Genomic DNA, 27,545 nt, shown 5'->3' on the forward strand with positions numbered 1-27,545 from the left:
ATATACCGAAAAATACCGAAATTTCGAATCCCGGTAACTAGCGGAAACGAAAAATTTTCAGAAATTTCGGCGAAATTTCACCGAAATTGTTAACCCTGTCTCCCCACGTCTCCGATCCCACGCTCGCGAGTAAAGCAGTTTCCCCGCTCCCTCACCCTCACGCGCCCGGCCACCGCTGCGGCCTCGCCCTCGCGCTCCGCTGCCGCCGCCGCCGCTCTCGCCTCACCCTTGCGCAGCCCCGACGCCCTCCCCCTGCACCCTCCCCTCGCAGCCCAGACCTCGACGCGCGGCGCCGCCCTCCTCTCCTCCCCGTCCGCCAACCTACCCTCCCCCACCGCCGCGCCGCCGGTCTCCTGCGCCCTCCTCGCTGCATCCAAACCGCCGCACCGCCCAGTTACGACGACGCCGTGCCCCACCGTGCCGCGGACCACCTCCGCTCGACGAACCCACCTCCTATTCCTCTGCCTCCTCCATCCGCGCGTGTCGACGACGCCGACACCTCCTGATCCTCGCGAACCGGTGGCCAGTGGAGACGGAGCTGCGTGACATGCGGCGGCTCGCAGAACTCGTACGCTCGACCACTCCCTCCCTCCGCCGCCGCTGGAGAGTCACGGAGCCGCCTCCAGGCCGCCGGAGAACGAGATGCGTCCACATCGGTGGCAGGCGGAGTCCGATCTGTGGCTGCCATAGTTCGATCTGCGTGGAGGTGCGGCCCCTCGACCGACCCCCTCCGCCGCCGCCGGTGAGTCAAATATCTGACCTGTGCTGCAGGTGACATGGATTGGAATTCATTGTTTGTCTGCCACCATTCATACTATCACCATTCATCCCTTCTGATACAATTTGTCTGCCACCATTTGAGGATTCGAATTGTAATTGGCCGTTGTCTGGTGATCCAGCAATGTGAGGTCGTGCATAGCTTCTAGGAATTTTGCCTTACAATGAGGATAATGGAAGAGGAATTAGCCTTTGTCCCCAGTATTTCTTTTATTAAATTAGTTCATGGTGTATTACAGTATTTCCCCATTGCTTCGGCAAAGAATTGAAGATAAGTTCTCATTGCCCCTTGAATATCTCCTTAGAATTTTCTGGTATAAAAATTATTGTGGTTATGAGTAGGACCATTGGCTGGCATAGACAGATTACCACAAACACATATTGGTAAATGTATTGTTCCTACATGGATGAAAGTTTTATTTGCTAAATTTGAAACGTTTATCAAGAATTTTACATCCTTGTATGTGCCCAACGACCGCCAATGGCCTTCTTGACACCTCAGTGCCTGCAGACCTTCATAGACCATGTGCTTTTGTACAAAAAATCTCGTTCTGTAATCTAATTGGCTAATCTCATACTTTTTTTGCAACTGGAATTTTACATGTTCCTTCAGTGTGTTCTGAATTATGAGAGAGGTACCACTTCTTCAACACGCCCTTTTAAACTATGTGTTCTGAATTATTGTGATTCATAGCAGTTTAGTTTCTTTTACCATTTGAACTGGAGTCAATAATGTTAGGGCATACAACAATGAGCACATGATCGTTATAGCTATTTTAATTTGTCATAATAAGGTTTCATGGCCATCTGAAAGTGCTACATGCCACCTGAAAATTACTTCCCAGCAAAATAGGAAGATCCTGATCAGCAGTTACAGATACTAGATTAATACTCTATTCAACTTGGTTTAGTCTTCAGTAGGAAGGCAGTAGTTGTGACTGAAGCTTTTGTATAATTGAGGCTTGTTAGCTTCTCACTATAATTGATCGGATAGCATGGCCGTCAAGCCTATGACCTCACCATCTGTGGACCTAAGGCCTGTTTGGATCGTGGCCACACTCTGTCACGCCACAGAGTAGTGGCGGGGTTTGTGATCGCCACACCCGCCACGGCACTGTAGCGTGGCGAGTTATGGCATCAAACCAAACAGCCCTCTAATTGGTCATGTGTCATTTGTCTTTTGCAGATCACCCCCTCCAAAGCTTAGCTTCCTGCAGTTCAGCATGTTCGCTGAAGGAGGTGACGATTTTGGTAGCTTGCAGGAATCCAGAGTGCTCCTTCGATCAGCTCTGGTTTAATGCTGGTGATTTCTGCCAGTCTGAAGTCTCTTTCTTTGGTCAGTGAGCTTGCATCCTGGTGCCTTCCATTGAACACCAGATTAGCGGTATGTTTCATTCCACTCTCAGGGCAATACTCTATTAATCTTGAGTGTAATGCTATGAATAATCACAGCTGATGCGTTTAATGTGTTGCAGAATAAGAAACTCTATAATCTTGGCTCTCAATATGCTGCGCTGTTCTATTTAGTGTATTTCTGTTGTCCTATATTGTTAGCTATCATATTACAGTCATCTTAAGATGACTTAAATTGGCAGGTCATTGACTGTCTGAAATATTTCATGTACCTCAATATCATTGACAGAATCTAAGTCATTAGAAATGTCATATCAAGAAATGCTCAGATAACTATCTTCACCGATCCACCTGACAAAAATGTTGCCATAAATTTTGATTTTTAAAGTAGCAAGAGGTAGCCCAGTTTAATTCATGTACAGCAAGGGGTAGCCTAGCCCTGTGATCAAACAGAACTTTGGAGAAACAAAAAAAGTGCAAAATCACAAACTAGATCATCTTTAAATTGCATATGATCTTGATAGAAGCCTGCTGTTCTTGACTAGAAATGAAAGAAAAGGAAAAGAAAAGCCACAACTTTTATATGGTAAGCCATGATAGGAACTTATGGAAAATGGCTGTACCCTGTACTAAATCACTGTAGGCTAGAGTGGTGCTGCAGCGTGTAAAGCCATTTGCTGGTTTGTTCTATGGTGATTGTACTGCCTTTTATTTGCTAATTTACTTGGCCTTTGGATTAGGGACCATGTGTTGCACATATTATTTGATTGACTGCAAGTCTGCAATCTGGGATAGTGACAAGGAATTTGGATGGTCTGATACAAATGCCACATTTTGTGTGTTTATTGTTAGGTGACTTTTTTGATAGTGCAAGTAGTACTTTTGGAATTTCACAGCATAATTCCTTGTTGCTTGATATGTTGCAATTCCATCTGCCTCTTTTGTAGTATGTACTATGGATTTATTCCAGTGGATTTACATTCTTTTCATGTCCAAGCTTAATTTATATTATTGTCATCTCCAACTTTCAATGCACTTGTGTCGGTCTTTTGGATTTTATACATGTAGTATTTGTGGGACTTCTGTTCCTTCATTGCACTATGCACATGAATTGATTACAATGGATTAGAATTTAGATAGACAGATGAGATCTTGAACTTAAAACCTTAGTTAAGCTTCAGGGAAATATGTCTTGTGTCTGTTTTTATGGGTTAACAGTATTTAACTCTCTGTCAACGTGATTGCCGAACCAACTATGTTCAGTCACTCCCAGATCGTGGTGGTGTCTCCTGGCTGCCAGACGGGGCTCTGCCAACCTCCCAGTGGATAGGCCAGGCTCACCAAGGGCTGCTCCTTCCGCCACAAGGGTGACTAAGCTGCTGGTCGTGGCCCTCTATCCCCTGTGCTCCCCTTGTCCATATTCAAACACAACTCCCCTCCTACTGGCCAAGGTGCACCTTCTTTCTTGAATCGAAGCTACAACCAAGTTCAAGCACTCCCTTTGTGATACTAGCTGTTAATCGCCACTATCCTGGAAGAAAAGCTCACTTTGTGATATAGTTTATAGTTGCTTATCGTTTCTCCACATATATTTTGTGGTCTTTAATAATTGTTTCAATTGATCACATATGGGATGTTTACTTATGTATCCGAATGCGGCAGAACTTCATGATCGATGTGTTTTATGTCCGAAGTAAATCCTTATCGAAAACTTCTTTCTGCAGACGTAGAAGATTATCTTAGCTGCATCATAGTTAAGGATATAAAATAGAATTTATTGTACGTTTGAATGCATATTTAGTTGACCTTGGCGACAATGGTGTGTCGATGGGTTTGATTTATCTCAATACTTTTTGGAACAATGACATACGATGAATATTGTTATTGCTGCCAGATTTACACTTGTTTACACTGATTTTTTTTTTCCGTAGCAACGCACGGGCATTCAACTAGTTTATCAAATAATTTCAATCACTTATATATAACAAGGGTTCTTTGTATGTGCTACTGGTACTCTTGATCGAAGGTGTTCTGCCAAGTACTGCTCAGCTTGCATGCTACTCGCCTCTGTTACTTAATTATATATAACAAGGGTTATTTGTATGTGAATTTGCAGACAGGTAAGAGTTGGCCCTGATCATACCGTTTCATGTAATTTTTTTTGTGGGGCACATCATGTTGAAATATTGATCCTGCAAATATTCCGGATCTTTTGTGTGTCCTTGCTCCGCCCGTGGACATATTCATATTGCACTATGTGTTTTGGCCTGATATAATTTGACTATTTGAGATTACGTCTCGGGGACAAAGCCAAGATTTCAATGGAAAATAGTATTGTGTACGGTTGCATGCTTGGAAGAATACTTTTAGGAAAATGCTACAATAATACGTGTGCTCACAGTAGTTGCTTTCACAACTAGTGTGCATTATATTATAAACATCAGCATGAACACCAGATGATTCATCGGCTTGCTCACATTCTCTATCGCTGGACCATCCAGACCTCACACTTAATCTCTATCAGGCCTAACTAGTCATTTAACTTCATTTTTCATCCTCCAAACTATATATGATCCTCTGTCATGTACACTTATTTCCTCCGTCACCAGAAATCTGACTTGTACAACCTTTCTTCCAGCTAGCCTCAAACTTTTTAAAACATTCTAGAAAAAATTGCAGCGAATCTTCCTACCTGTATAAAATCCTATCACCGAAACAACCAGCATGCACTATTTAATGCTCTATCTACACCCGGCAACCAAACCATCCACGGATGTGCAACTCCTCCATTGTTTGGGCCATCTGGCAATGCAAGTATAATCTTCTAGTACTGTGTTCATTTCTATCCAATCTTTGTCCTAATATAACGTGGGTGGCTTCTTGGTGGGTTACATCGTGACCTACTAAACATATTTTTGACAAACATGTTAGTTATTACATTAAATATGTTCTCATTGATCACCAAAATCACAAGTACCCCATAAGATCCATATTGGCTACACAAACTAGAAAAATGACATAGGTATGCTCAAAATGCAACTGAGATTTGTCACAAAGGTCATTTTAAATAACAACAAATTTAAATAACAGCGGCCGGTAGGCGTCACGGTTCGTCTGGTGCTTGATGCGCTCCGGCACTCGGTAGATGGAAGCCTTCGTCCACCGCACCATCTCCGCGGACGGGTCGGTGTGCTCGAGCAACCTCTCCATATCCACCACCCAGCTGCTGGAACTAGCCTCCGCAGACTCGCCCTCCATCAGGTAGATTCTGAAGAGTATTGGTGGCAAGGAGGCCGCTGGGGGAGTTCGTCGCCGCCATGGAGGAGGTGATCGAGATGGCCGGAGATGAGTGGTGGTGGATCGATTTGTGCACAACAGAACAAAGCATCTCCAGTTCTAGAAAGGGGAAAAGATTATTTAGGCTCACCGATGTCTCCTGAAGATCGATGCCGACGAGAGCGTCGCTAATCCCACACCGTGGCCAATAAGACTGATGTGCAAGGTCACAAATCCGACGAGATGAGAGCGGCGACGGCAATGGCAATAACAGCGAGATACGATCTGTAATGAAGATGTATAAGTGTTGGGTGACCCCCTCTCGTCGCTGACAAGGTCGCCGGAGGCGGAGAGGGAGGCGGCTGGTGGAGATCTGGTCGGAGGTTGGCGGCAAGTGGAGAGAGGAGAAGAGTCGCATCCAAAAAACTCAGGTACAATGGGAACGGGTCTTGTAGACTTGTTGACCGCAAGGAGGTTAAGCTAGCAGCCAATCCGATGTCAGCGTGTTTAAGTTCACTGCCGCGTGCCACGTAGGAGCGGAGCGCGAATCTTGAAGAAGAATCGGATGGCATATTATAGGGGGGATATCCAATGCGGTGGACACGAGAACATTCGCGTACTTCCCCATGAACGCGAGCGCCGCCGGGTTCGCGGGGGAGATGCTGTCCGTCGGCCTCAACGTCGTCCCGTTCGTGTGGGCCGCGTCGCCGGCCGCCGCAGAGCTCGAGGGCGTCGTGATGGACTGGGTGGGCAGGCTGCTCGGGCTGCCTCAGCGGTTGCTCTTCTCCGGAGGCGGCGGCGGCGTCCTGCAGGGGAGCACGTGCGAGGCCGTGGTGTGCACGCTCGCCGCCGCGCGGGACCGCGCGCTGGCCAGGCTGGGGCACGCGGCCATCATGAAGCTGGTGGTCTACGCCTCCGACCAGACGCACGTCACCTTCCAGAAGGGCGCGCGGCTCGTCGGCATCCCGCCGTCCAACTTCCGCGTCGTCCCGACGTCAGCGGCCTCCGGGTACGGCCTGGCCGCGGACGCCGTGCGCGCCGCGGTCGATCGCGACGTCGCGCGCGGCCTGGTGCCGCTGTACCTCTGCGCCACTGTGGGCACAACGGGGCTGGGCGTGGTGGACCCCGTGCGCGAGCTCGGGGAGGAGGCGCGGCGCCACGGCATGTGGCTGCACGTCGACGCCGCGTACGCCGGCAGCGCGGCCATCTGCCCGGAGTTCCAGGGCTACCTCGACGGCGCCGAGCTCGCCGACTCGGTGAGCATGAACCCGCACAAGTGGTTCCTCACAAACTCGGACTGCTGCTGCCTGTGGGTCGCGAGCCCCCGTGCCCTCACCTCCGCGCTGTCCACCGACCCGGAGTACCTCAAGAACGTGGGCACAGACGGCACGGGGAACCCGGCCGCCATAGACTACAAGGACTGGCAGATCTCCCTGTCGCGCCGGTTCCGCGCCATCAAGCTCTGGGTGGTGCTGCGGCGCTACGGCGCCGTCGGCCTGCGCGCGCACATCCGGCGCCACGTCGCGGCGGCCAAGTGGTTCGAGCGGACGGTGGCAGCGGACGAACGGTTCGAGGTGGTGGCGCCGAGGAAGTTCTCGCTGGTGTGCTTCCGCCTCCGGGCGAGCTTCGCAGGGGACGCCGACGACGTGAACCGGGAGCTCCTCGCGGCGGTGAACGCGAGCGGGCGAGCGTTCATGACGCACTTCGTGGTGGACGGCAAGTTCGTGATCCGGCTCGCGGTGGGCGGTGCCATGGCCGAGATGCAGCACGTCATGGACGTGTGGGAGCTGCTGCAGGACAAAGCCGAGGATGTTTTACAGCGCTATCGACTCTAGGAGGCTCTCAACCTACAGTTTGGCGGAAGCTGATTGCACGTCCACGCACACAAATATTCTTCACTCTAGGCATTCAACGTTTGTAACTATGTAAGATTGTAAGGGCCCGTTTGGTAGGCTGGCTCCTCCTGAAACGCTTCCGGCTTGAAGCAGATTTCTCTATTAAAGTAGAAGCCGTTTTGAAAAAAACGTTTGGCAAATGGCTTTATCTACTTACTCGTGTGCCCTTAGTTATGGTTGGGTGATGAATTTTAATTCCCCTCTTACAATAGATTTCAATCATACATGAAAATAGGATTATAAATATAGCTAGTTATAAATAAAAAGATTAATCAAAGAATTAGCAGGCAGCCAGGCTACTACTGCTTCAGTCTCCTCCGCTGCTGCAGTGCTGCTTGTGTGCCGTTGCTGCTTCGCTGTTCATGCTGCTACTCCGTTACTGCTGCTTTCGCTGCTCATGTTGTTCAGTCCTAGGCGGCACAGGGGGCGCCCCTCGCCGCCGTCCGTCCTCCGCCCCCAACCGCCTCCTGTGGCTGCTGCCGCCGCCGGCGACCGTCCGGGCGGAAGTCGGCCTATCCGCGCCCCCTCGCCCTCTCCTCTCTCCCCTACCTCCCTCCTCCTCACAGCCTGCATCCTCGCCTCCGGCCGCCGTTCTTCGCTACCGCCGGCCGCCGGGGATGGATCCGGCCTCCTCCTCGCCGGATCACCCCCCCTGGCCGGATCTGTCGTTGTGCCGCGGCCACCGGCTCCGGCCCCGTCGTCGTCCTCCCCTCCCTGGCGGCCGGCGCCACGACGAGCTCAGCGCCAGCTCGTTGGTGGCCTCCGCGCGCGAGGCCTACAGGCACCGCCACCCATGGCGTCCTGCTCGGCGCGACCTCGTGGCGGCACTAGACGACGGCCGGAGCTCAGCCGCGGGGAAGCCCTCGCGAGCATGACGGCATGGGCACACGGACGCCGGCGGTCTGGGTGGCGGCGTTCGGTGGTTTGCGTTAGATGTTGCGGCCGCCCCCGTCGTCGGCTTGACCCTTGGTTGCTCGCCCTCATGTGGTTGGGGGGTCCTGCCGCGCCGCCGCCTCCGCCTCAGGGTGTCGGGGGCCCCTGGCACCGCCGCTGCCGCTGACTCATGGGGGCCGGGGGGCCGTGGCCGTGCCGCCGCCACCCTTGGGGGCCTCATCTCGCGCCGCTTTTGTGGGGATGGGATGCCGACGGCCGGCCTCCATTGGGTTGATGGCCTCCTATCCCCCGTCCGGTCGGTTTAGGGTTGGGATTGGGTGAAGGCGAAAGCCTTGGTTCGCTTGCGGGCCGGTGACAGCAGCGCCCGAGGGCGTCGCCTACCTTGTTGAAGGCGTCACTCTCTTCCCTTATGCCCTCCTCCTTGGTCGGACATCGACGGAGCCTTCTGTGTTGGTCCCACCCTGGCCGTGTGTCGGCCGTCGGCTCTGGGTTGGAAAGGGGCGGTGGCGAAAGCCTTGGGTCTGCTCGCGGACCAATGACGACGATGCCCTCGGGCGCCGTTTACCTTCTTGAAGGCGTCATTCTTCCGCCCTTCTCCTCCCTCTCCAGTTTGCCTTTCGGGTGAAAACCTAGACCATGTTGGTTGGACGACGACGGCGCCTGTGGCGTTATTTCCTTACTGGAGGCGTTGTTCTGGAAGTCCTGCTGGTTGTGTTCATCTGCTCTCCTCGGAGAGTTTCTACTTCTGTGCCTGCCTTCGCTTCATTTCATCTGGATCGTTTGGGTCGTAGTTGGTCGTCAGATTCTCTGTCACACCCGGTTTATGAAGGCAAACCGAATGCATCTCATATGTGCGCCAGGATCAGTTTACACACATATAATTGACCATAAAGTGAATATCACAACGAGTGCAAGCATAAAGAGAGTATTAAAGACTTTATTACAAAACTGAATGTCTTAAGCGAATAAGTAAACGTCTATAGAGTAGCAGCGGAATCTTCTTCAGCACAGGCAGATGACTGGGAGACATACACCTAGAAATCCTCAAAGTCTTATGGATACTCCAGACAGTTGTTATTAGGGTCTGAGCAGCAAGTATGCAAGGGTGAGTACACTTATGGTTGGTACTCAACAAGTGGTAGGGAAACAACTATAATACATGCAAGGCTAATTCAAGGAATAGCTGACACGGTTTAACTGCACTCAGCAATTTTAGTTGATCATATTTTATTAGTAAGCATTATCTAGATATAAGTATATACCATTAAACCCACAAGATAAGCATATATGACGATAAGCAACATAACCATAAGTAAAAGCATCGATTTAGATCAACTTCAAGTTCAATTATCATGTGAGGGTCCAAGCCGCTCTTGACCGTGAGCACGGCTGATATGCTTATCAAGTTCAACAATATTAGACTGCGAGTTGTGTAATACCCTACGTCATGTTTGGTGGTTTGTATTGCCTGAGTTTATAGATTGTAAGTTATTCTTTAGAGGGGGTCACTACCCGCCCTTATATATTCTGGGGGGATAGGGTTACAAAGTATCCTAGCCTGGCATGAGCTTAGGAGTCCTACCCGGACACTATCTGGACAGTTTTCTTCTATACCGACTAGTCCTACTCATATCTGAGTACATTATAACGTATTTACGGTATAGGAAATGCCATATCCTTATTCTAGCAAGATCCATGCCAGGTAAGTAGTCCTGTGGCTTTATGTCTGACAGGTTCCTTGCCCGCTACAACATATTTTCATGTGTTGCTTAACGAAGTTGTGCTCTCAACCAAGCTGCAGATGGTTTATACTCTTGAGTGCCTACTGGAGTTTTGCCCTTGCCGCGAGACGACTATCACCCCCACCATCCCCACTCCCTCCCGCAGAAGAAGCCATATTATTTGGACAACACTTTTACTTTTTAAATACAACGAAACAATATTACGAACAGCCAAATTTATATCCTCATATTCTACACTCTCCCTCATTCTCTATCATTATAACTATAGGGAATAAAACATTTCATTTTGACTTGTACAACGAAAGAGAAACAATGAATAGAAAAAACTTCTAAGCATTAACAAAATATTAGGGATTACAAGTCATGTAAGTAATTTTCTAGCTATTCTATAAATCATAAATTGCTCTAGCTACAAAGCATAAAACACTGCAAACTAACCATGAATGATGGGAAGATGAAGTTGTTAACCTTTAGAAAACTTGGATTAGTGAAATCCCTAAGCCAGGAAATGCATGTATAAATAAAAAAATCTCTCTATTCTCCCTCATTCTAAGAAATCACAAATTTCTCTAGCTACAAAGCATAAAACATAGCATAAATGAAGTTGCTAACCTTTAGAACACTTGGATGAGTGAAAATCCAAAAAATGGAGAAATCGGGCAGCACCTCCCCTAATGCGCCATGGAGGAGAAGAGCCTGAGCTCGGTCAAATGGCTGGCTCGGGCTCAGAGAGGAAAAAGAGGCCCGATTTGTAGAATACACGTTAGTACGGGTTGATAGCTCAATCCGGTATTAAATGTTAGCTACCATTTAGTACTTGATCGAGCTACCAACCCGTACTACACATTTAGTACCAGTTGGAGAGCTCAACCGATACTAAATGGTGCGCATTTAGTACCGGTTGGAGGCCCCAGTTTGCACTAATATGTTTTGAGGGAATCTAGCCCTTGGGATACTGCCATTTAGTACCAGTTGGAGCTCCAACCGCTACTAAACGGCTCCCAAGGGCACTGTACGCCCGGCCCAGTACTAAATCGACATGTTATTATCGAAGTTCTACCGGTACTAACGCCATCGACGAAAACCCCTTCTCCAGTAGTGATCTTTCCCTCGCCTTCACACTCCATGCTACGCACCGATCCATGGGGTCTTGTCTCTGCTCTGAAATTAGCCAGATCACAAAATCATCTGCGTGCACGACGATAGATGTAAGGCAGCGGAAATTCCTCTGAACCATCGTCGATAGAATCATGATTTGTTGGCCTTCTTATTCAGGTCTCACCACTCAAATAAACCCATGTGATGCATACGCATATGCCTCTCCGCCACCCCCCACCACAGTCCGCACCTGCGACACGGTACGTCGTCGTCCTCTTCGATAGCCAGCGGCTGCTCATCCTCCAGCGGCTGCTCATCCTCCAGCGGGGCCTTTTCTTTGTGGTAGCAGCGCCCGTGTCCTGGAGGCCACGCGTCGTGAGTGCCATGACATCTATGGTGCCACGCGATTACTATCGCCCTTGAGAGGTTGTATCGTGCTCGCATGAGAGCGAGAAAGATGTGTAATTTGGACACACCGGCGACAGTACGCCGTCGTCCTCTTCGATAGCCAGCGACTGCTCATCCTCTAGTGGGGCCTTTTCTTTGTGGTAGCAGCGCCAGTGTCCTGGAGGCCACGCGTTGTGAGTGCCATGACAGCTAAGGTGCCCGCGCCGTTACATGAGAGGTTACGTCGAACCGTGCTCGCATGACAAAGATATGTTTGGGCACGTGATAATATATGTTGTTCGGCGAGTCCAGTATTCAAATTGAATCATACGAGAGCAGGAAACGTTAACAGAAGATTTTTTTCGTTAAATTGAATCATACATGAGTATATAGAAGAATCAACGGAATTAAACGTTGTGCTTTTTGTTAGAATCTTAGAACGTATATCATCTTCAGCCACTTATTGATTCGTACCATTCAAAAATTTAGAGTACATAACTCTCGTAGAAAACAACATATATAACCGGTGAATGTTTTGTAGTACGATGAGAAGAGGACTGCTTGCATGTGTTTCATGTGTAACGTCGACATTCTTAACTTCATGCTTCGTTGCATTTATTCTCTGGATCTTTAGATCGTGACTCCTGCATAGCTAGTTAATGTAGACATATATATTACAGTACTACTCCCTCCATTCCAAATTGTAGGTTGTTTTTACATATTTAGATGCATAGTTAGTAGTATGGACTATGCCATACATACATACTAATAACTATGTATTTAAATATGCACCAATAACTATGTATCTAAATATGCCAAAATAACTTAGTAGTATGTACTATGCCTACATACATACTAATAACTGTGTATTTAAATATGCATTAATAACTATGTAGCTAAATATGCCAAAATGATCTACAATTTGGAACGGAGGAAGTATAAAACAACGTGCACCTTTAACATAGGTTAAGAAACCCCATCAGTACAGGATGTTAAATATATATTATACTCGGTGCAAAATTGGCCGAAGTGGTGTAATTAATGTAAAAGTTCGTGCTATGAAGTCGCGTCGGAATTTTTCACAACGAACGCACCCGGTCCACCCTATTGGACCCTAAACTCATGTTTTGGTGCGTTTTGTAGTGTTTAGGTGCATTTGGGATCGTTTTGTTGCTGCACGTACAATTAATGCAAAAAAAAACCGATCGAGAGACATAATGTGGACATATATATTTTCACTACTATAAAACAACACCTTTAATACGGTTAGAAACCCCATTAGCACCGGATGTGAAATAGGTACGGTAAAATTAGACTAAAAGTCTCAGAGTTTTAGTAACAGTTGCATGCTCTGTTACTAAAGGGTAATTTGTTAAAAAAATCTAGAAGAGGGCTGCACACCTCACGCGAAATTTGCATGCGTGCGGTGCGTAGGATTTAAACTCAAGATATCTCACCTAGCTTGTAGCTTCTATACCATTTCACCCACACAGCATTTAACATAGATAAAATATGCTTTTCTTTTGAATTCCACTCAAAGAGAGCTTTCAGTACTTCTCGGTAACACCAACGGATACCGATACTACCTCCAGCAGCGATGTTCGTCAAACGCGATACTAATGCTATTACTAATATAATGCTAATTCTAGCATCAGTACCGAGCCTAACACAGCTATCGAGAAATCCCATTTAGTACCTATCTAACCGGTACTAAATAGTCCAATTAGTACCGGTCGGTGTTACCTCGGTAGTAAATGGTTTCGTACCCCAAAAAATAAAGAAAAAAAGTTTAAACCCTTCGGGAGGTGTCGGTGTTTTTAACGCCAACCTACCTAGGGATACCTTAAGGTAGGCGATTGTTTAGTGAGGGATTGCCGGATCTGAAACTTGAAGGTAAAAGCGAGGACACAAGATATGGATTTCGACAGGTTCAAGCTGCCAGAGTAGCGTAATACCCTACGTTCTGTTTGGGGTATTGTATGTTGCGCCCAGCACTTAGGTGTTGAGTTGATGTGTCGATCTTGGTACCCCTGTCCTCCTTTACATATCCTAGGGGATGGGTTACTAGTCGGTTACAAGGTAGGGCCCTGTTTGGGGGAGCTTTTGCTTCTCCAGGAAGCTCCAAAAGCCAAAAACTCCCCCAAACAGGGTCTGCTGTTTTCAAAAGCAAAAGCTGAGAAAGCTCATTTTACACTCGGAATCGAAAATCTCCTCTGCCCCAGCTTCCCAAGCTTCTACGGGCGAACCGTTATTTTCTTCTTTCCCCGTCTCTTCTCCTCCATCTAGTCTCTGTCGTCGCCTGCCACCGACCCCGCACCTTGGCTGCTGCCGTCGCCGCGCCCGCCGCGTCCTCCCTCGCCTGCCGCTGTCGCCTGCCACCATCGCCGCGCCTCGACGGCTGTCGTCTCCGCGCTCGCCGCGTCCTCCCTCGTCGGCGGGGGCGAGCTCCCCTGGGGGAGCGGATAGGGCTCGAGGCCGGCGGGGGCAAGCTCCCCTAGGCGGCACGGTCGGGGCTCGGGTCCGGCGAGGGCGAGCTCCCCTGGGGGCGCGGCCGGGGCTCAGGGCTGGCGGGGGTGAGCTCCCCTAGGGCCGCGTCTTCCCTCACCTGCGCCGCATCCTCCCTCGCCCCAAGCCGCGGCCACTGCGTCCTCCCTCGCCCCGAGCCGCTGCCGCCGCATCCTCACTCGCCTGCCACCGCATCCTCCCTCCCCGGCCTGGGCGGAGACGACCGCTGCTCGGGGCTGGTGGGGGCGCGCTCCCCTGGGCGGCGCGGCCGGAGCTCGTGGTCGGCGGGGGCGAGCTCCCCTAGGCGGCGCGGCCGGAGCTCGTGGCCGGCTGGAGCTCCCTTCCCTGACGGCCATGCCGCCTGAACTCCCTCTCTTGCCGATAAGCTCATTTTGATAAGCTGCCCCAAACAGGCATGGTCATCTTTTCCGAAAAGCAGCTTTCTAGAAAAGCAAGTGGAGCTTTTCGGAGTAGAGCTTTTGGAGAAGCTGCAGCTACCCCAAACAGGGCCTAGGAGTCCTAGTAGAATTACAGGGTAAAGTTCTAATAGGATTACTGTTGACGACCAAAATTGACAGCAACCTGAACAGGCCGGTCTGACCGGTATGTCCAGGCGGTCTGACCGGTCTAGGCACAGCTAACCGGTCTGACCGATGGGTCTGACCGGTCAAAGCAGAGTCCTAGTACAACTTGTGTTTTTTATAGATTTAGATCTTGTAATAGGATTTCTTGCGGGACAAGTCCACTCCACCGTATAAATATAAAGGGCCACGGCCGATTGAGGGGAAAACCCAATCGAACTTATCAAACACATTTATCTTTCATTGTCTTTACCTTTTACCTTTACCCTAGCTTTTCCAATCTCAATATGTTGTTCTTCCTTCGTCTCCATGGCGTTTGAAGATGCCCTAGCTGGCCTGCCGAACCTAGGGAAACCCAAGGTGCGCCTGCCCTGATGAGGTTCCTCCCAGGCGGGCGTTTGTTGGATCCTCGTCGGGCTGCCCCGACGAGACCGGTCTGACTGGTCCACCATACTAGTCTGACCGGTTGGTGCCGTGACGCTGCAAGGAGCGTCGCTGCTCGCCGCGCGATCGTGCGCGTTCATGTGTTGCCCCGAATAGGCGCCAACATATTTTGGCGACTCCGCTGGGGACGAAAATCCAGCCGTCATGATGGCTGATTCATGAAGCCCTAGCAATATGGTGTTACATGAAGATGAGTTTGAAAGAGATTGTGAAGAGTACAAGCAAGAAGCTCAACGGATCTGCAAGGAATCACTAAAATCTTGTTACATGCAAACCGAGCAAGGCATGGTCAAGATAAAAGAGTGGCAACCACCATTGACTATCGCCATATTGAAGGAAATTGAGTCTTCAGGTACTAAGTCTACTCGTCTATCCTATTTTGTGAGTGATTATCTCAAATCTTTTATGGATGAAGAGGATAGTGTAGATTCAATTTCTGTTGTTCGAAAGTCGGTTATTGAAAAGCCGACTAATGCTATTATTGATCCTTGCAACAATTTACCAATTTGTGATGTTGCTGGCAAGATGTAATTCGGCCATCTCAAATCGAATTTGTCGACCCAAAATCTCCTAGAAAGAGCACAGAAATAGTATCTAGTACTTCTACGCTAGGGGGGGCAACAGAACATAGGCAAAAAGGCCAGTTGTGCCTCAACCGGTCTGACCGGTTTGCAAACCGGTCTAACCGCTTCTTCCAGGATTTTGCAAAATAAATCTAAACCAAAGATGGTTAAACCTAAAAAACTCGAGATTGGTGTTTGGGAAACCGTTGAATCCAAAGGCCATCGCAAGCATCAAAGGGAAAAGCCGAAGCATGTTCTTGGAGAACTTTCGGCTAAATCCAAAAAACAAAACAATGGTGTTAGTAAGCCTGGAAAATCCAAACAAGCAAAATCTACTCCAAGACAGCGATTCCATTATCAGAATCGGTAGTGGAACTATTGTCCTATGACGATGCCGTTTCAATCACATGGATCGCATATGCCTATGTCGTGTGAACCTTATTATGACATGCCTTATTTTTGTCCACCATGGTTTTATAATTCATATATGCCGCTTCTTCCTAGTCATTTGTGCCCAAATTATATTACCTATAGGGAGCCGGCAATTAGTAAGCCATTACCTACCGATAATGACCGTTTTGTTCAGAAAAATCGGTCTGTGCAGAAAAAGAAATACAAGGTGATCAAACAAGTCTATCGTGTCAAAAAAGATGGAAGGTTGAATAAAAATTCAGATTTGACACTAGACAAAGAAAAGACGATTGTTGAAAAAATATCGGCTAGTCTTGTTGATCCGTTTGTCCCCAATAGAGATCACACTTCAAAGAATATAGTAGAACAAAAACTAAGTTCGGCTGGGGGGCAAGATGATCTCAAAGCGACTGGTTCTGATGGAACCGGTTTAACCGGTGTTTCGACCGGTCTGACCGGGACAACCGGTCTGACCGGTGCCAAGATCGGTCTAACCTGTGTGTCCAGTGAACCTGAGAGTTCCTCCAAAAGCAAGATAAGGCCGAGTTTTAAGGAACTCTTGGCCAAATATGAGAAGCAAGGAGCTACTCAAAAGAAGAAGAAGTAGTCAGGTGAAACCAAGGATATGAGATCATCATCGAAATCTCAAGAGCAATCGGTTTGTTGTACACATTAAAGTAATTTTGTTGCCGCGCATTATGGGCCGATTACTCTCTGGTTTCATCCTTACTTTTATACGCCCTTAGATTATAGTAGGATGCATATGCAATTATATTACATTCAATATCCTCCTATGTATCCAAATCATACTTTACCACAAAGATCGATTGTTACTAGCAATAATCTGGTCAAAAAGAATTTTGGTTGCAGCAAAAAAAAGTAGAAAGGACACAAAGCAAGAGTTAAAGTATTTACAGCCGAGGTGGTGTCCCTCAGGCTTATCTCACACACAAAAGAGAAGGCTGCAACGTACGCGCAAGCAAGAATAAATGGAGCAACAAACGGAGGTCGAGCCGATGAAGACAGCAACCACGAAGAAAGTATGACGGCCGAAACAAGTTGTTTCATCATCAACTTGAGTTAAAACAAGTCATGGCCGATAAATTGTTATCATCCTTAGCACAAAAAAAATTGCCGATGTATTAGTAATCATCGCCCTTAGACAATTCTGGTCCAGAAGAGTGTTCTTTGGCACGCAAGCTTTGTCAAAGAATAGGGAGGGCATATGTTGACGACCAAAATTGGCGGCAACCTGAATAGACTGGTCTGATCGGTATATCCAGGCGGTCTGACCGGTCTAGGCGTCTGTAGACGGTCTGGCACAACCAACCGGTCTGACAGGTGGGTCTGACCAGTCTGACCGGTCAAGGCAGAGTCCTAGTACAACTTGTATTTTTTTATAGATTTAGATCTTGTAATAGAATTTCTTGCGGGACAAGTCCACTCCACCTTATAAATATAAAAGGCCACGGCCGATTAAGGGGAAAACACAATCGAACTTATCAAACACATTTATCTTTCATTGTCTTTACCTTTTACCTTTACCCTAACTTTTCCAATCTCAATATGTTGTTCTTCCTTCGTCTCCATGGCGTTTGAGAACGCCCTAGCTGGCCTGCCGAGCCTAGGACAACCCAAGGCGCGCCTGCCCCGACGAGGTCCCTCCCGGGCGGGCGTTCGTTGGATCCTCGTCGGGCTGCCCCAACGAGACCGGTCTGACCGGTCCACCATACCGGTCTGACCGGTTGGTGTCGCGGTGCTGCAAGGAGCGTCGCTTCTCACCGCGCGATCGTGCGCATTCGTGTGTTGGCCCGAATAGGTGCCATCAATTACAGAGGAATCCTAGTAGGTGTCCGACTTCTTCCTTTCTTGTGGGTAGCTTCTTTGTGGGTACCCAGAGGTCTATCTCTGAAAGGAAGCTCGCACACATGCAACATCACAATCCACGTGATTTTTTCGCGTGTAAATGTGTGTGCGCGGTGCGTGGATTTGAACCTATGACCTCCGGCCTCGCGAACCTTCCTTACCACCCCACCTACACATCAATTGTGACCGTTGAAGATGATTTCATTTTGAAGTAACTCGTGGATGACTATTTAGTACAGGGTCATATCACCACCCGTCATTTAGTACCAGGTGGTGTTACGGCCCGGTACCAAGGACATTTAGTATCAAGCTATAACACCAACAGATACTAAATGTCTCCTTTTAGTGCCAGGTGATGTTTTAACCTGGTATTAAAAGGCCTCCGGGAGCTTCAAAATAATATTAACATGAGTACCGGGTCTAAATTAAATGTGATCAGTACTAGTGCCATCGATGATGAATGCTCAGTTTTCTAGTAGTGACATATACATGTATATTTGTAGTGGATGAAAGATTGTTTCACTTATAGTAATTGAAGATCATGCGTCGACGATGTAGCATGTAAGACCTTATTCTCCTCATTTACGTGCAGCTCATGTGCATCGTGCGCTCCATCTAGATGAGCAAGTGAGCTAGCACCAACAGGGCCATTCGGGGTTGCCACCTTGTTGTGTTCCTCACAATGAGGGCAGAAGAGAACCACAAATGTTCAAGCAAAATAATTCGGAAGGCACGTTATCAACTTGGATATGATGCACCAACTAGTCACATGACTCACACCCTACTTTGCACATGGTGTCGCCCCAGGACATCTAAAATTAAATAAGACCACTCAACAATAATTTTTTCTATTCGTCAGCTAGGACTCGAACTCAAGATATTTGATCACGATACCTTAAAAGTCACATCCTCTTGGGTAACTACTGCAAAAACGAAATTTCCTTACACCCCTATTTTACTATATCGGCAGTTCACATTTTACTAAAAAAATGAGTTGTCCTCAGTCCTCAAAAACCCCCAACGAAGTCGCATGGGGACGGATTTTTCGCAGATGAACAACTTTGTTGTTCTTTTTTTCATCTGAATTTATGGCGCACTACTTAAAAAACGTTGATTTGTCCCGGTTGGGAAACCCCTGTTGTCCCGGTTACCCAACCGGGAACGCCAGTCCGGGACAAAAGGGGGTGCCCTTTAGTCCCGGGCCTGGCAACCGGGACAAAAGAGGACCTTTTGTCCCGGTTGGTAACACCAACCGGGACAAAAGGTGCAGCCAACACCCACGTGGCTGGCGCACCCTTTTGTCCCGGTTAGTGTTACCAACCGGGACAAAAGGTCCCTTTTTTTCATGTTTTTCTTTTCTCAATTCTTTTTCTATTTCAATTATACTTTTGCATTTCAATTAAACTTATGTATTGGAATTCAGTGTGTATGATCTCCACTAATATATATATATATATATATATATATATATATAGTTACTTATATAATATTTGTCCTAGATAGTTTTCATATATAAATTAATTCACTTATATATATATGTATATATATATATATATGTATACACATATCTATACATGTGAATTCCTTTACATATGAAAATGTCTAGGACCAATATTATATAAATATATATATACACACATATATATTATTGGAGTGCTTATATATATAATACATACATTCTCCATCATATTTGCATAGGTATATTCGTTCTTAATTACATAGGTATATTCGTTCTTAATTACATAGTAGAATTCGCCTTTTGGAAATTTAATACATACATACTCATAAATAGAAATTTAATACATAGACACACATATATATTTACATAGGTATATTCATTCTTAATTACATATATACGCGTATATTATTATATTTGTTGTGATTGTCAATATTAGATATTCCATCATAGTAGAATTCGCCTTTTGGATCGAGGACTTGCTCAACAATAAATCCGGAGAATTGTTCTTGAATCGCCATAATCTTTTCCTCCGGTATTAGTTTATCGCGCATCTCCCCGACCTATGGAAAAAGGGGATAATTAATTTCGACTAATTAAAATACGAGTTCAAATATTAACAAGTTTTTTACTTACTTCCTCCTCCCAATCTGTCCAGCCCTTTGGAGGACCTACCAGACCATGGATGTTCTCGCATACATAGTATGTGCACAATACAGTGCCTTGATTCTGCCTCATACACTTTAAGAGAGAAGAAATTATCAGGTATTTACATGAATATATAATAAAACTAATGAATCATGCAACGAATCATCCAAGTGCATACCGGAAAATCTGTCTTGATCTTCAATTCCTTGTCAAATTTGCCTGGATGATTTTTAGCGAATTCTTTCCAAATCCTGTGCATGATTAGAACAATTATAGTCAAGTAACAAAGTGATTCAAATTATCGGTGATCGACGGAGTAGTGGTAGAATTATTTTTTCATCATGTTAAGAAGATTTTCGTATTGTTCTGGAGGTCTCCTCAATGAGTCCATAACCACGAGTAGGCTCTTCTCGGGAATTATGACAATTAGGACCCAGTGTTCACTGCAAGATTATACGGAGGCAGTTCTTGGTAGTTAAGGTTTAAACAATTCGATTACAGAATAGAAACAGTTAGACGGAAGGAATCACTCACGCAAAGTTGTAAGGAAACAATATCATTTGCTTGTTGTGATGAACGCTTATGTACTTGAACAAGTTTTGGAATATCTCATCGGAATTGTCACGTAGAAGCCTCCAATTACAAGTAATTGGGTCGATGAAGCTGAGGTGAGAGTATCCCTTTCTTCTGCAAGTATGTATCTCCATTCTACATGATACCGAATAAATCAAGAGATCAGTATGTTGAGATCATGCAAAACAATACGTAAGGAGAGTAAAATACTTACAGAACCCACAACCCGGGCGGTGAAAATATTCATTACAAGTTTTTGAGAGATTGAGCCAAAACAATAGCATCGCAATTTTAGTAAAGAAGAGCCTCGTAGCCTGGTAGGTGAGCTGAAGTTGTCCTCAAACCTAAATGGAGTCACATGGGACAGATTCTAAAACAAAATTATACCTTTCGGAGATCAACAACTTGGTTCTTTCCTTTTTTTTCATCTGAATTTATGGGGATCAAAATATTCATTATTACAAGTTTTCAAGAGATTAAGCCAAAATAATACCATCACCATTTTAGTCAAGAAAGAACCTCGTAGATGACATGGTAATAAGAAGGCTACACGTGCAGAAAATGAGAGGACCAGATTTGAATTCTATATATATATATATATATATATATATATATATATATATATATATAGGTGGTCGGCTCTGGGCCTGACGTTTTCGAATGCCATTTTTGCTGCTTGTAAAAATGTCTTTTTTTCGGTAGCAACGCACACTCACAAAATAGCTTGAAGGAAAAATCATCTTCAAGCATAAAACCAGGCGAAGGCACATTCTTGACAGCTTTCACTCTATTTTTAAGTTTTGTTTCCAGTAGTGACGCACACTCACGAAATAGTTTGAGAGCAAAATCATCTTCAAGCATAAAACCAGACAAAGGCACATTCTTGACTGCTTTCACTCTATCGTCGTTACGTTTTGGCAAAAGATGGACTTTTTTAGTACTCAAGGTTTAGAGTTTAGGGTTCATGTAAGTTCGAATTTCATAAGTACAATCAACCACTATCCACTCCAATTGTTTATAGACTCAGTGATATAAAAGTGGCACTGCTAAGATTATCTTCCTTGACTGAAACTTCTCGCAGAACAGACCTCTGTAATTTTCTTCATATAAACTTTGGCAAGTGAAAAAAAAAACCAACATATCTATATAGTATATTTTAAAAAGCCGTTAATAAACCTCGTTCAAATTTAGTTCATACCCACATTCCCCGAAAAAAGGTTCATATACGCACATGCGCAATTGCACTATATAAACCACCCCAAGCTGCATGGTGCAGCTGCGTGCTAAAGTTGAAGCCTAAACAGTAGGACCAAAAGCTTTTGATCTGTGCAGTCTCAGCTCGGCCTCACGTAGCCACAGCTACAGCAGAAGTTGCCGGCGATGGGCAGCTTGCCACTCGACGCGTCGTCACGGAGGCCACTTAACCCCGAGGCCTTCGCCGGTGAGTCACGCTCCGTCGTGGACTTCCTCGCCGAGTACTACCGTGACGTCGGCAAGTACCCGGTCCGGGCAGCCGACCTCGAGCCAGGCCTGCTACGCAAGCTGCTCCCGGATGCCGCGCCGGAGCTCGGCGAGCCGTTGGAGGATGTACTGGAGGACGTGCGGCGGGACATCCTGCCAGGGCTCACCCACTGGCAGAGCCCCAGCTTCTTCGCCTACTTCCCCATGAACGCGAGCGCCGCCGGGTTCGCAGGGGAGATGCTGTCCGCCGGCCTCAACGTCGTCCCGTTCGTGTGGGCCGCGTCGCCGGCTGCCGCCGAGCTCGAGGGCGTCGTGATGGACTGGATGGGCAGGCTGCTCGGGCTTCCTCAGCGGTTGCTCTTCTCCGGAGGCGGCGGCGGCGTCCTGCAGGGGAGCACGTGCGAGGCCGTCGTGTGCACGCTCGCCGCCGCGCGGGACCGCGCGCTGGCCAGGCTGGGGCACGCGGCCATCATGAAGCTGGTGGTCTACGCCTCCGACCAGACGCACGTCACCTTCCAGAAGGGCGCGCGGCTCGTCGGCATCCCGCCGTCCAACTTCCGCGTCGTCCCGACGTCGGCGGCCTCCGGGTACGGCCTGGCCGCGGACGCCGTGCGCGCCGCGGTCGATCGCGACGTCGCGCGCGGCCTGGTGCCGCTGTACCTCTGCGCCACTGTGGGCACGACGGGGCTGGGCGCGGTGGACCCCGTGCGCGAGCTCGGGGAGGAGGCGCGGCGCCACGGCATGTGGCTGCACGTCGACGCCGCGTACGCCGGCAGCGCGGCCATCTGCCCGGAGTTCCAGGGCTACCTCGACGGCGCCGAGCTCGCCGACTCGGTGAGCATGAACCCGCACAAGTGGTTCCTCACAAACTCGGACTGCTGCTGCCTGTGGGTCGCGAGCCCCCGTGCCCTCACCTCCGCGCTGTCCACCGACCCGGAGTACCTCAAGAACGTGGGCACAGACGGCACGGGGAACCCGGCCGCCATAGACTACAAGGACTGGCAGATCTCCCTGTCGCGCCGGTTCCGCGCCATCAAGCTCTGGGTGGTGCTGCGGCGCTACGGCGCCGTCGGCCTGCGCGCGCACATCCGGCGCCACGTCGCGGCGGCCAAGTGGTTCGAGCGGACGGTGGCAGCGGACGAACGGTTCGAGGTGGTGGCGCCGAGGAAGTTCTCGCTGGTGTGCTTCCGCCTCCGGGCGAGCTTCGCAGGGGACGCCGACGACGTGAACCGGGAGCTCCTCGCGGCGGTGAACGCGAGCGGGCGAGCGTTCATGACGCACTTCGTGGTGGACGGCAAGTTCGTGATCCGGCTCGCGGTGGGCGGTGCCATGACCGAGATGCAGCACGTCATGGACGTGTGGGAGCTGCTGCAGGACAAGGCCGAGGAGGTTTTACAGCGCTATCGCCTCGAGGCTCTCAACCTACAGTTTCGCGGAAGCTGATTGCACGTCCAGCGGAGCCAGGATTTAAAAGTTGGATATTTCTATATTAAAAAAACATTCAATACAAAAATGTTAAAAGTTCAAAATTCTAAAAAAAAAGTTCAAATTAGAGATGGTCCATGCAATAAAGAGAAATAATTTTTTTTCATTTCTCATATGATGATTTATCACAAAATTATTTCCACTAACCCAAATAAAATAGATGCAAGTAGCTCTACAAATATTTGAAATCACTGGCTTGCTATTTATTCTGATAGCTCTGCGATCTACGCTAAAAAACATACACACCACTGTGCAAATATTAATATGGGCTCCTACAAGGTGCAAGACCGGGGGGCTCGAACCCCACTGGTTGCTTGCCTACCAGCAGCCCAACCACTGAGCTACACCTCCTATGGATCTCAATTTTGAGCGTCATTGCATCTCTAATCTCCCTTGCACGTGATGCACTGCCCCGGGTGGGATGTGAGGCATGGGACATCTCTGTGTCGGCGTTAGGCTGAGTTATTAGAAATTAAAAATTAGAATTATTATCCCAACATAACATATACATGTGTGTATACTTGACATATACTTAATTTTCAAGCAAAATAGTTAGGAATACCCAGGCATCCATACTGGCTCCGCCCATGACGTCCAGGCACACAAATATTCTTCACTCTAGGCATTCAACGTCTGTGCCTATGTAAGGGCCCGTTTGGTAGGTTGGCTCCTCCTAAAACGGCTTTTGCCTCTGCCCTCAAAGAAAAAAAACAGCTTTTGCCTCCGGCTTCTTTGTTGAAGCAGATTTCTCTATTAAACTTGAAGCCGTTTTGAAAAAATTGTTTGGGAAATGATTTTATCTCTTTACTCGTGCCCTTAGCTATGGTTGTGTGATGAATTTTAATTTCTCTCAATTTACAATAGATTTCATACATGAAAAATAGAATTAATGGATATAGCTAATCAAACAAAAAGATTAATCAAAGAATTCTTTTATTCCCCCCTTTCCTTTTTTCTATACATTATCCGCTGCTCTGCCTTGCCTTATGCTTTCTCTGCCACCCACTGTTACACCATCTGTGTCTCATGAAGCAGAAGCTGGGCCGCGTCGCGAGTTGAGGGCCCGGAAGGCGAACTCTCGAGTGTTTGGGCCGACATGGGCCAATCACGTGTAAGCGTGCAGTGGGTGTTGCGTGAGTGAGTTTTTTTTTTTTTGAAAGCGTACCTGTATTACTAAGTAGGAAAACCGTATACATATGCATACAAGTACGAAAGAGGAGGATACATGGACAGCTGTCCTGACCAGCTAGCACAAAGGCCCCTCAGGAAAAAAGATATTACAAATAGGTCCGTGGACCCGTGCTTCCCAAGCTCGCCAAATCTCGTCTTCGTCCGCCGCCGAGAAGCCGTCGCCGGTCATCGTCGTGGAGGAAGACTCCATGGCCACCGAAGAACTGGAGAAGCCCTATCGCGCAAAGGCTTTGAGTAGCCATAGTAGTCACCCGACGCGGACGCCGAGATTGAATCGCCATGGAAGGAACATCGGCCGGGGGTACACCCCGAGCGCCTCCAATCCTGGACCAGAGCTCGTCGACGACGCTTGCCGCCAGAGAATCAAGCTCGATCCACACTCCATCATGCCGCAACACCAACAGCCGTCGCTGCATCCTTGACCCGAGCCACTGAATCCGCCGCCACACGAAGGCCACGAAGAACAGGCAAACACGGATTGGACTCCTGTACATGGGCCGGCTAAACCGGACACCACCTCCACGAGCTCGTCGACAGCGCCGGAGCGGAGCACCATCAAGACGGGGGCAAGCTCGAGAGGACTTTATTCCATGGTGGCGCCGCCGCCGTCGCCGCCTCGACGCTGCCGCCGGAAACCTAGACCTAGACACCCTAGGACCTAATCTATATCGCCAGATAGAGGACTACCGCTCCCCCACGGCACCGAGGGCCAGAGGCCCGCCGGAGACGGAGGGAAACGGCGACCTTGCCGGCGAGAGCACGGGCCGCCTCTCTTCCGCCTCTCTCAACTGTTCACTCAGAGAACCCGGAGTAGGGGTCGGGTATTTATGATTTGAGGGAGAGTTGCGTGAGTGAGTTGACGAAGGGAGAGATGGATAGGAAAATTGTATGAGAATATTACCTTCTGAATCATTCCTCATCGAGAACTATCCGTCTCGTCTTGATTTCTTCTTCTCATTCCTGTTCTTCTCCCCTGTCCTCTAACAACCACGGCACAAGCTGCTTTTTCCGCCGTGCTGCTGCAGCCAGGCACCGCTGCTTCATTCTCCTTCGCCGCTGCTTCGCCGCTGCAGCTTGTGTGCTGTTGTTGCGTCGCTGCTCATGCTGCTACTCCGTTGCTCTAATGGATCTGGTGGATCGATCCATCCACAAATCAAAAGAAGCCGTTAGACAATAGCGGCCCAGTCCCTTGCTTAGATAGGCTGAATCTTTACTACTAAAAAGAGGCTAAGAGCAACTCTAACAGATTCTCCAAATCACACTCTCTATATTCATCTTTAGCTAACCATTTACCTAACTATTAGCTCTCCAAAGGGTAGGGGAACCAACAGACTAGGCAAATTTCTGGCTCTTCATATACCTTACGTGTGGGACCTCTGCTTTGGATTTTATTTTTTTTTCACCCACACCTAATCTAACCCATGGATTTCCCTCTCTGCAGGTGGGACCGGGACAAGGCACAAGGCCAACCGGCGGTCGCTGGCCGCCGGCGACCGGTGCGGCGGCGGCTGCCGGTGGGGCTGGCACCACCGTGAAGAGGAGGTCTGCGCGAATCCATTGGTGTGCTCGGCGGCGGCGGGTAGCCGGCGGAGGTAGGGGCGCGGTGTGGCTGTGTGGGGATGGCGACGGCAGCCATGGCGAGGGTGCGGGGAGGTCGGCGGCGCCCATGGCTAGGGCGCTGGGAGGTTGGCGACGGCGCTGCGGAGCTCCTGGCGGCGGGAATCGGTCGGCAGCCCCACACCGTGGCCGATTTGACGGCGGCTGCCGGCAGCGGAAGCTCAACTAGGCCATGGCTTCCGGGGAGGTCGGCGACGAGGCCGGCCTTGTGGAGGAGCGTGACGTCTCCGGCTCCGGCAGTTTTGGCCCGCGGCGGAGGAGCCGGCGCAGCGGTCTCCGCTCCGCCGTCGCACTCGCCGCCATCGAGTTGGGCTCCTCGCCACCGACCACCGCCGCTCCCTTCACCCCCTCCGCTGCTGCGCCGGCGGCTGTTCGTGCTTCGGCGGTGGCAAGCCACTACTTTCCATGCTCGGGGAGCTGTGGCGGCGCACCCCCCATCCACTGCTCTCCACGCGCGACTGCCGTCGCAGGCGCCGCCGCGGCCCGCCCCTCTCGCCGATGCAGTCGCGAGCTCTACCGCTGCCGCGAGCGCGGTGAGCTCGGCCGCGGCGGCTGGACGGGGCGAGGCGGAGCCGGCCGGCGCGGTCGCCGCTGCTGTCGAGGGCCGCCGCCGCGAACGCGGGAAGTGGGACCCGCGCGCACGGGGTGCAGATGGAGAGCTGCTTGCGCTCGGGGAAGGAAGCGAGCGGAGGGGCGCACATGCCGAGCCTGATAGCGAGAGGGGTTGCATGAAGAGGCTATTGGGAAGAGGTTTTTACTCCATCCGATCCAAATTTACCTAGACAAAACACTTTAGCTACTCTATTGGACTTGCTCTAAGGGTCACTTTCTTTTTTCTTCGTCATCCCACCCCTTCTTACGTCGCCCCTCCCCCGTCGTCCGCCGCTAATCATCATGGAATGTCTGTTTTGCGAAATCCACTTCCGTGTATTGATCCCCTGGTCCATCGATTGAATGTGCGAAGCGAAATCCACGGAGCCCTTCCATATCCACGGACCTCTATGGCCCCGCGTCGCCCTCTCACACCATCGCCGGCTTTCACGGCGTCCTCGCCACGTAGGCCCCTCGCTCGGTGACGTTGATCGCGCGTCGCACCCGTCGCCGGCTGTGCCGAGTGCCACACGGCCAACATCGCGGCGTAGCACCGGCCACGTAGCCGGCGTTCAAGGATAATCTGTGCGCTTGTCAAGCAGCAGATTGCGCCACCACTGGGTCACGCCCCCGTCATCAATCTACGACGGTTGCCGCGCCGTCCGAGGTTCGTCGCAGTCCGATCGCCGGGACGTGCTGTCCATCGTCGGCGTCGGCGACCTGCAGTCCTG

At 49.2% G+C, this 27,545-nt stretch overlaps 2 protein-coding genes and 1 long non-coding RNA gene across 3 annotated transcripts; all 3 read left to right on the plus strand.

Annotated features, from left to right (window-relative positions):
* Positions 1-103: 103 nt before the first annotated feature.
* Positions 104-3,828, plus strand: LOC120644607. The gene is made up of 3 exons (XR_005663847.1): positions 104-742; positions 1,964-2,161; positions 3,394-3,828. It is a non-coding gene; the product is annotated as an uncharacterized LOC120644607 (long non-coding RNA).
* A 1,447-nt stretch (positions 3,829-5,275) lies between these two features.
* LOC120645703 (phenylacetaldehyde synthase-like) lies at positions 5,276-7,328 on the plus strand. The gene is made up of 2 exons (XM_039922462.1): positions 5,276-5,391; positions 5,963-7,328. Exons 1-2 carry the CDS (start codon positions 5,276-5,278, stop codon positions 7,239-7,241), a joined length of 1,395 nt encoding a protein of 464 aa, XP_039778396.1. The 3' UTR covers positions 7,242-7,328.
* A 14,401-nt stretch (positions 7,329-21,729) lies between these two features.
* Positions 21,730-23,644, plus strand: LOC120644608 (tyrosine decarboxylase 1-like). The gene has a single exon (XM_039921259.1). The coding sequence runs from the start codon at positions 21,850-21,852 to the stop codon at positions 23,371-23,373; it is 1,524 nt and encodes a 507-aa protein (XP_039777193.1). The 5' UTR covers positions 21,730-21,849; the 3' UTR covers positions 23,374-23,644.
* Positions 23,645-27,545: the final 3,901 nt, after the last annotated feature.

Source organism: Panicum virgatum, chromosome 8K, assembly GCF_016808335.1.
Source record: "Panicum virgatum strain AP13 chromosome 8K, P.virgatum_v5, whole genome shotgun sequence".
NCBI classification, from domain to species: domain Eukaryota; kingdom Viridiplantae; phylum Streptophyta; class Magnoliopsida; order Poales; family Poaceae; genus Panicum; species Panicum virgatum.

Coding starts and splice junctions, on each gene's coding strand:
- LOC120644608 (XM_039921259.1), top strand. CDS start 21,850: ATGGGCAGCTTGCCACTCGACGCGTCGTCACGGAGGCCACTTAACCCC.
- LOC120645703 (XM_039922462.1), top strand. CDS start 5,276: ATGGAAGCCTTCGTCCACCGCACCATCTCCGCGGACGGGTCGGTGTGC. Junction 5,392..5,962: donor GCAGACTCGCCCTCCATCAG/GTAGATTCTGAA, acceptor CGAATCTTGAAG/AAGAATCGGATGGCATATTA.